The sequence below is a fragment of the Arachis ipaensis genome, chromosome B04 (genome assembly GCF_000816755.2).
Source record: "Arachis ipaensis cultivar K30076 chromosome B04, Araip1.1, whole genome shotgun sequence".
NCBI lineage: Eukaryota > Viridiplantae > Streptophyta > Magnoliopsida > Fabales > Fabaceae > Arachis > Arachis ipaensis.
In genome coordinates, this window is record NC_029788.2 from 2,603,241 (window position 1) to 2,612,821 (window position 9,581).

The 9,581-nt window shown below is 37.3% G+C and overlaps 1 protein-coding gene across 3 annotated transcripts; it reads right to left on the bottom strand.

Annotated features, from left to right (window-relative positions):
• LOC107638240 (multiple organellar RNA editing factor 8, chloroplastic/mitochondrial) lies at nucleotides 4,844–7,113 on the bottom strand. Of its 3 annotated transcripts, none has more exons than XM_021120423.1 (5): nucleotides 6,581–7,113; nucleotides 6,281–6,378; nucleotides 6,117–6,182; nucleotides 5,702–5,902; nucleotides 4,844–5,659 (listed from the first exon to the last, which is right to left on the bottom strand). In XM_021120423.1, exons 1-5 carry the CDS (start codon nucleotides 6,976–6,978, stop codon nucleotides 5,124–5,126), a joined length of 1,299 nt encoding a protein of 432 aa, XP_020976082.1. In that variant the 5' UTR covers nucleotides 6,979–7,113; the 3' UTR covers nucleotides 4,844–5,123. The 3 variants fall into 3 exon arrangements, with proteins under 3 accessions (XP_020976082.1, XP_020976081.1, XP_016196901.1); XM_021120422.1 differs by having other exon boundaries at nucleotides 4,844–5,665; XM_016341415.2 differs by having other exon boundaries at nucleotides 4,844–5,902.

Below are 9,581 nucleotides of genomic sequence, written 5' to 3' on the forward strand. Positions count from 1 at the left end.
TTTGAGAGAATAGATTTTTGAAAAAAAAAAAAAAGAAATAAAAGAAAGGAAAAGCAACAACAATGGGTTGGTTGTGTCCTCATTCCATTATTGAGTACTCACATAAAATCAATACACCACAATGACCTAACAATTAGTTGTATTTTCACTATTTTGAGAATTGGTGAAAACAAATGCTTAAAGAAAAAAGCAGCATTCACGCTTTCGAACATTTACCCACTTTTCAACAATTTGATTTGGTATTAGTATAAGTATCAATGGAACTCAAGAAGTCTTCATTAAATCATTAAGTCAAATTAAATGGAAACCAGACTTTTTTCTACCTAACTACCGACCACAGAGCAGTCATTGACTCATTGGATACTTTTTTTTATTTATTTTTGATTGTCTCCCAACTTAATAGATTAAGAATTAATGACCACGAGAGCTTTTTTATTGTAGTGTTACTCCCCACAAGCTCCACGCATTTCTAGGCCTTGTACACACTGCCTGTCACACTATGAGAGTAGGTCATGCCCGAAGTCGTTACCTTAATCGTAAGGAGGGAGATGCCGAAGGCAGGATTAGTGATTGGAGTAAAGTAATAAGATATCCGTACTGAAAGATGCGGCTGGATCACCTCCTTTTTAGGGAGAGCTAATGTTTGTTGCCTAGTTCTGTTTGACACGACTTCACACCCTAAAAGAAGCGAGTAACGTCTGAGTTAAATTTAGGGATGGAAGTTTTCTTTTGTTTCTCGGAGGTGAAATAAGACTAAGCTCATGAGCTTATTATTTTAGGTCGGAACAAGTTGATAGGATCTCTTTCTTTTTTTTTTCTTGCCCCATGTTGCCATACGAGAGCGAAAAGAAAAAGAAAAAGAAGGATGGGATTTTTCTTGCTTTTGGCATAACAGGCTATTAGCTCAGTGGCAGAATGCGTCCCTGATAATTCTATCGTTGTGTCTGGACTGTGAGGGCTCTCAATCACATGGATAATTCAATGTACTCATCGGCGCTTGATCCTGAGATGTGGAACATCCAAGGCATATTAGCATAGCATACTTCTCCTGTTCAAACCAGGATTTGAAACCAAACTTCTCCTCAGGGGGATAGATAGGACGATTCAGGTGAGATCTAATGTAGATCTAACTTTCTACGTACTCACTCATGGGTTCTGGGCTGTCCGGGGGAACCACCACGACTCCTCTTGATACGAGCACTGGTGAACAAATTGAGAACTGTCATATGCCAATTGATCCAATTACAAGAGCAAAAACTAAGAGAAACCAAAACAATGGTTAACTATTATGAAAAACCAAACGTCTTACTATTTACAAATTGCATTGAAGACTCTCGTTAGTCAAGTTGAATCAAATAGACATCACTTTATTAGTATTTATTTTAAGACTTATTTTATGTTTATTTTATGTTTATTTTATTTTGTTTATTTTAGGCCTAATTGTGATTTGACCCATTTTTATTTTAGTAAATTTATGAGTTGGAGTTTTAAACCTAAGAGGTATAAAAATCTCTACCTTGTAACCATTTTTTTTTTGATGAATGAAAATCTTTTTGAATTTCTTTTAGAAACTTTGGTATGAACAGGAGAGATAGAATGATTTTCTTAACTGTTACATTATGAAATCAAATTAAGGTAGATGAGTCATTTTCTTTGATTTTCATCTTATCTTAGGTTCTGTTCCGTATCTCCTCTCTTCTCGAGAATTCATACATCCCTTATCAGTATATGGACAGCTATCTCTCGAGCACAGGTTTAGGTTCGGCCTCAATGAAAAAAGAAAAACTAAGCACCTAACAACGTATCTTCACAGACCAAAAACTATGAGATCGCCCTTTTCATTTTGAGGTGATGGCGGGATCATACCATTCGAGCTTTTTCTTCCATACTTTTTCGGGGTTCTGAAAAAAATTTCAATAGAATTTTCCTAATCTTCCCTTCCCAAAAGGAAGAACTTTAATTTTTTTTTATACTTTCCGTAAAAATCAAGAGATTGAATCTAGCTATAAGAAGAAGAATGCTTGACTAATAAATAACTCATTTCTTGGTCTTCGACCCCTCAGTCACTACAAACACCCCCGATCAGTACAATGGAATGTGTCTATTTATCTATCTCTTGACTCGAAATGAAAACAAGTTTGAAAAAGGATCTTAAAGTGTCTAAGGTGAGACCAAGAGGGTCTCTTAGTGCCTTCTTTTTTCTTCTCATCAGAATCTTTTCACAAAAATTTGCCAAGGTAAGGAAAAAGGGAGAGCAAGCACACTTGGAGAGCACAGTCCCGCGGATAGTTATATGCTGTGTTTGAGAATGATGAATCGCTCTTGAAAAGGAATCTATTGGTTCTTTCCCAATTGGTTGGATTGGACCATAGGTGCGATGATTTACTTTACGGACAAGGTCTCTGGTTTAAGTCCAGGATGACCCAGCTGCACCAAGAAAAAGAATAGAAGACTTCCTTCATGCATGTTCCACTTGGCTCGGGGGGATATAACTCAGTTGGTAGAGCTCTGCTCTTGCAATTGGATCATTGCTATTATTAGTTGGATGTCTAATTGTCCAAGTGGTAATGATAGTTTCTTGTACCTGAACCGGTGGCTCACTTTTTCTAAGTAATGGAAAAGAGGACCGAAACATGCCACTAAAAGACTCTACTGAGACAAAGATGGGTTGTCAAGAACGTAGAGGAAGTACGATAGGTAGTTGGTCAGATCTAATAGGGATTGTAAATGGACGGTAGTTGGAGATGGCAACTCTCCTACCTCTGATCTTGGGGGAGAGGATCAAGTTGGCCCTTGCGAATAGCTTGATGCACTATCTCCCTTCAGTCCTTTGAATGAAATGCGGCAAAAGGAAATAAAATCCATGGATTGGCCCCATCGTCTCCACCCTATAGAAACAATGATATCATCCCAACGATATCTTCGGCATCCAAAGGGTTGCAGACCGACCATAGAAACCCTATTCAAAAAGCGAAGCACATCATCTATCTGCTCTTAAGTTAGGCAGTAAGGGTCGAAGCATGGCAATCACTCATTCTTAAAATCATAATTCTTAAGACCAAAGAGTCGAGCGGAAAGGGGGATCTCCATTCCCGGTTCTCTTATAGTTGGATCCTCTGGAACCACAATAATCTTTAGTTAGAAGGGGATTCCAACTCAGCACCTTTTGAGATTTTGAGAAGAGTTGCTCTTTGGAAAGCACAATACAATAAAAGTTGTAAGCTATGTTTGAGAGAGAGTTATTGTCTATCGTTGGCCTCTATAATAGAATCAGTCAGGGCCTGAGAGGCGATGGTTTACCCTGTGGTAGATGTCAGTGGTTCGAGTCTGCTTATCTCCAACTCGTGAACTTAATCGATACAAAGTTATGCTATATGATAACACCCAATTTTTCTGATTTGGCAGCATGATCTGTGCTATGATTTATTATTCATGGACGTTGATAAGATCTGTTTATCTAACAACACTTTAGGATGGCATAACCTTCAACTTACGGGCGAGGGTCAAACGAGATTGAAAATAAGCGTAGATCCGGAGATTACTGAATAGGTCAACCTTTCGAATTGCAGATGAATCCATGGGCAGGCAAGAGACAGCCTGGCCAACTAAAACATCTTAGTAGCCAAAGAAAAAGAAAGCAAAAGTGACTCCCGTAATAGTGGCAAGCACAATGGAAGCAGCCTAAATCTTGAAAACGAGGTTGTGAGAGAGCTATACAAGCATTGTACTGGGCGAAGCGGTGGAGTGTTGCACCCTAGATGGAGAAGGTCCAGTAGCCGAAAGCATCAGTAGCTTACGCTCTGACCCGAGTAGCATGGGGCACGTGGAATCCCATGTGAATTAGCAATGACCACCTTGCAAAGCTAAATACTCATGGGTGATCGATAGTGAAGTAGTACCATGAATAAAGGGTGAAAAGAACTCCATCGATGAGTGAAATAGAACATGAAACCTTAAACTCCCAAGCAGTTGGAGAATCCCAGCCCGGGGATCTAACCGCGTGCCTGTTGAAGAATGAGTTGGCAACTCATAGACAGTGGCTTAGTTAAGGGAAACCATTGGAGCTGTAGCAAAAGCGAGTCTTCATAGAGCAATTGTCATTTCTTATAGACTCGAGCTTGAGTGATTTATCTATGACCAGGATGAATCTTGGGTGAAACTAAGTGGAGCTCTGCACCAACTAATGTTGAAGAATCAGTGAATGAGTTGTGGTTAGGGGTGAAATGTCATTCGAACCCAGAGCGAGCTGGTTCTCCCCGAAATGCGTTGAGGCTCAGCAGTTGACTGGAGATCTAGGGGTAAAGCACTGTTTCGATGCAAGCCATGAGAGCAGTACCAAATTGAGGCAAACTCTAAATACTAAATATGATTAAAAATATCATTAATTTGAAAATGAGTGATAAAATTAAATTGAATTGATATAGTTTATTGAATGAAAGTCTTATTCATTATCACTATATATATAATCATTATCACATAATATCAAGGTTCTGAAAACTAGACGATCATCGAATCGCTCTAATCATTGTTTTACTGGTCTAACCGGTCTAACCATGGTTCAATCAGAAAAGCCATTTTAGAATAAAATAATAAATCATGTGATGCATACCCACATAGCCAAAATCATCATCACTACCCAGGCCTGCTAAGTTGTGAGGAATGAAACTTTTTTGAATTCAAATAAGACACTTTAAAGCTTAAGGACCAAAACAAGATTCTACCCAAACGTAAAGGACGAATTTAATACTTAACCCTAATACTTTATTCTAATCTTATATTTCAATTATGTTATGAATAATAACCAATAATCTGAATCGTTTTCCACTTCTCAAATACACAACCGGATGTAAGGGGAGATTTTGCATTATAAAATTATCTTCTCACATATACATTGAAAATTTCTCCTAGTTCAATTGCATTTTCGTGTACAATATTATCAAGTTTGCAAACAAATGACTGTATCTAGCCATCAAAAATTGTGAACTTCAATTCCATGACATGCAGGTTCATTAGAAAGTAAAGTAATAAGTGAAGTAAGACTAAACCCGAAGTTGTCCTCAAGACAATTCTTCTTTATCTACATTGCAGCACAAGAATTGCACAAGAAACTCTATCGTCACACCTCAGCCAGTGTACGTGTTCCCACCAGCCGGGCCTCTGAAATCCCTGTTTGGAATGTCTCTAGGCTGGTAGTCCCTGTTGGAAGCATTGTTCGACCATCCTGCATTTGGTGGAACCCCGCCCATGTTCTGGTTTGGTGGAACCCCACCCATGTTCTGGTTTGGAGGCACTCCTCCTCCCATGTTGCCGCCATAGTTATTCTGTGGCACACCTCCCATTTGACCATAACCACTGTTTGGAGGAGCAGCCCCTGTGTTAGGAGGTGGGTTGCGGGGAGGGTAGGCACCCGGTGCATTCTGTGGTTGGTATCCGCCAGCATTTTGAGCTGCATATCCACCTGCATTTTGAGGTGCATATCCACCTGGCCCGCCACGAGGAGCATATCCACCTTGGTTGTTGGGAGTGTATCCACCTGGGCCACCAGGAGGAGCATATCCACCTGGGCCGCCAGGAGGAGCATATCCGCCTTGGTTGTTGGGAGGGTATGCACCTGGGTTGTTGGGTGGTGCACCACTCATGTTAGGACCAGCACCAGCACCAGCACCAGCACCAGCACCAGCACCAGCACCAGCACCAGCACCAGGATTTGGCATGGGAGGCCTACCCTGCATGTCTCGGTTCACCACATTTTCCCTCCTCCTATCAAAGTTTCTTGACCTGTCAGCATTTCGAGGCCTGTCATTGCGCCTGTTCCTTTCATTTGCTCGGGCATTGTTTCTAACCCACTCCTCGTGATACTTGGGATCATATGGTACAGCTTGTCCATCGATGAAGGGTTCACCTGGTGATGGAACCACAAAAATCCATAATGCATTAGCCAATAGCCAACACCATAAAAATTAGGCATCATGACATACCATGTTATAAAGCCTAAGAATTGTTTAACTTGATTTCCAGTTGGGGAAGTACAAGAATTAAGAGAAAGAAACATAACAAGTGCACACGAGTATATACACAAATAAACATGAGCAAGGTGACAAAACAAGGAACCTTACCTCCATAATCTTTTTCCTTGACATTCAAATACGAGTCAGGAAGTACCCAACGAACTCTAGGCAACTCTGCAAATTTCAACCAAGAAAACAAAAATCAAAACCTATTAGCAAAGACAACATAAATAGAAACCAAAGAAAGAGAGTTGGGAAGCATATTTATTAACCTTTGATTTTGTATGAAAGTTCTTCGGATACAAGTGCCCCAAACGCAAAGTAGTGCCTAGTTGAAACCGAATATATCTTCATCCTTGCTTCTTCTTCACTACACCCCAAGAAAATAAAAATTAAAAAGATACCAAATGATCAGAGCTAAGAACGCAAAACCATTTTATACAACCATTACAATAATAATCATAAGAATCCTCATCTCAAATAGCAACAGACACACAGTTCCAAACTTTAACAGACACAAATAGAACCACAAAAAATGAAACTTAATAAACATTTAGGTTTCTGATTATCACCTTCCAATGACTTGAGCCAGGGTTTTGATGTAGGAATCAATGATCTCATCGCGGGTTGGGTCTCCTTCAGGCTTCTCCATGACGACGAGCCAGTGCTCGAAGTCGCAACCATCGAGGAGGATAGTTTCCTTCGGTGGACGGTTGGACCAGTTGGGGTTAGGGTCGGTAAGCGAGGAGGTGGAGGCGCGGGTGGAGAAGAGGGCGGAAGAGGAACGAGGAGGGAGGAAGAGGCTGCGGAGGGTGGGGTAGGCGACGGAGGCGAGAGGGCGGAGGCGGCGGAGGAACGAAGCAGAAGCGAGGGAGGTGGAGGTGGAGGTGGAGGAAGAGAGTGAGCGAGAGATGAAAGGGGTTAGGGTTAGGGATTTGGGGATGATTCGAGAGAAGATCTGAGTCGCCATAGTTTCGAGGAAGAAGAAGAAGAAAAAAGTTCAGAGCTCAGAAATGAGTGAGAGAGTTTAGGAATGGGGTTTAGGGTTTTGTTGATAGAAGGTGAGGAAGGAGTGAGGGGACTGGGTTTGTTGTTGTTCCAGAATAGTTATTAGAGATAGAGACCGAGAAATTAAGATTTATATCATCTTTGTTGATTTAAAGATTGGTACTAAAATTTTTGTCTCTCTCTTTTAAATTTTAGTATTTTAATACTTCCAAAAAGTGAGGATATAGGAGACTAAAATTTGTAGAGATGGAGGCTGAAACTTTAATAATATTTTATACCTAAAATACCTTTATTTCAATTAATTAATTCCAATTTTACCTTTTGTACAAATTAAATTAGAGTTTCATTCTTGTTTTAATTTCTGTCTCCTATTTTATACCAAATAGAATACTGAAATTTATTTCAATATCTGTCTCTTAGTCTCTCTCAGTCTCAATCTTTCCGTCTCTGTCTCTCCACCAAACGCTACTTTGTGCAGTGGCGGAGCTTGAAACAAGATTTTGAGGGCAAAAATTTATAAAAATAATTATTCTTTAAGTTTGTTATTAATAAGATATTAAATAAATAATTCTATATGATAGATGATAATTGTCAAAATGATTTTAATATGGATCCCATTTAAGATAAATTCATCTAACCTCATCTCTCTGGTTTGGGTGATATTGCCAAATTTGAAGCCGTTTTCCAGGGTCTTATTCTAAAGAATTAAGGTCAAACTCATCGGATGCAACTCTTTGAATTTTTTAAAGTTGTATCTCATTTTCTTCGTGATTCATTAAAGTAGAAGAACTATTTACAGGTGTTGATATTATATAAGTTATATGTTCTCCTTCTTAAATATTAGTCTTCCTCTTAAAAAATGCATCAATTTTTTTATTTTCATCATTATTTATTTTGTTAGATTTTTTTTTATTCTTATCTCTTTTTTGTTAGATAATTTTTTATATTTGATTTGATTATTAGATGATTTTTTTTATTCTTATTTTTTTTGTTAGATAATTTTTTTGATATAATTTGATTTTATCTTTTAATTTTAATGTATTATGAAGCCAACAAATACCCACTTTAAAACTAAAAATTATTATGCAATAAAAATATGAAATAGGAATTGAATCTAGATACTCTAAATTATAGTAAACTATTTGAGTCAACTCAACTACTCTTTATTGTTTAAAGAACTACTATTAATTTTTTTATAAAAAATTTGGGGGATGGCTCCATTATCTTAATAAAGCTCGGCCTCTGACTTTGTGTCTTTTAACAAAATTGCATGTGAAATATAAAATATCTATATGCTACCCTTTTGGAATATATGTTATTTTCCAACATTTTTCTTTTTCATTTTTGTGTATTTAATATCACGATTTTTTTTAAAAATATTGGGCCAATTTTAGTATATTTGCTGAAAATGACCCATTTAATGTGTAATCAGATTTTATAGAAAACAAAAATGGAAGTGCCGAAATTGCCAAGTTCAGTTATCAAGCCCAAATGAACGAGGTGAATTGCGACTTCCCCAAAAAATCTGAGGGCAGCGTTGGAGATAGAGACTCAATTTCAATAACATTTTTGAAACTTGAATAGAAAATGGAGGGAACGCGTGGGTAGTCCGAAGGGCAAATTGATGGAGAGAGGACAAATGTCCACAATATAGCTAGTCAGGAGAGGGGATGCATGGCTGATTGGATAGATTGCTTTGTCTCTTTCTTCATAGGTTCACCCAACAAAGTAATTGAAAATTGGATGGCAAGTAATAAAGTCATTTTCATTTCTTTAGTTACTGAAAAAATTTTACAAAGAAGGAGGAAGAGTTTTATTTAGTTAAGATTTTAGATTTTGTACTTAAATTTATTTTGTAATATATTTAGGTATAATAGAAATAATACGTGATTAATAAGAGTGGAATATCAAAAGTTTTAATTAATATTTAAAAAAAAATTATTACTAACGATAATAATATAATTCGATGGCAAACTCTTTGTCATCGCCTTTTGTGACATATTGAAAATATTTTTTGTATTATTGTTTTACCATTGACATACTTTATCTCGAATGGTATGAATTTTTTAATATTATTACAGAATATTTGTAAAGAATACTAGTCACTCTTTTCAATATCTGAGAATCTATTATTTTACAAATTAGACTTTTAGTTCTTCAAATAATATAGTAAAAGAAACAAAAATATTATATAGATTCTCGCACATAAATATTACATTTTCAAATGTTTGAAATAAAATTTGATTATTATAATATATTCTCAAACTAACCCTATCACTTATTTTTCTTTTTCAATATTTTTCTAAATTATAACCAACCGTAATAAATTCACAAAAAATAAAAACAAAAACAGAGAAAAAATAGAGTAGGAAAAGTAACAAGATAAACGCAAAACCTTGGTCCAGCCCTTATTAGCAGCTATTGTTCAAATTTTTTTGGCTTGAACAAATCGCTCCCAACATACACAGAGTCGCCCTTCTATTGCTCATGTTGCCTCCACCATCCCTCAAGTCGCTCCTACCATCTTCTTTAAAAAAAATTTCTGCAGTAATCATCCCCTCTTTC

Coding starts and splice junctions, on each gene's coding strand:
- LOC107638240 (XM_016341415.2), bottom strand. CDS start 6,978: ATGGCGACTCAGATCTTCTCTCGAATCATCCCCAAATCCCTAACCCTA. Junction 6,379..6,580: donor CTGGCTCAAGTCATTGGAAG/GTGATAATCAGA, acceptor CTTGGGGTGTAG/TGAAGAAGAAGCAAGGATGA. Junction 6,183..6,280: donor ACTTTCATACAAAATCAAAG/GTTAATAAATAT, acceptor TGAAATTTGCAG/AGTTGCCTAGAGTTCGTTGG.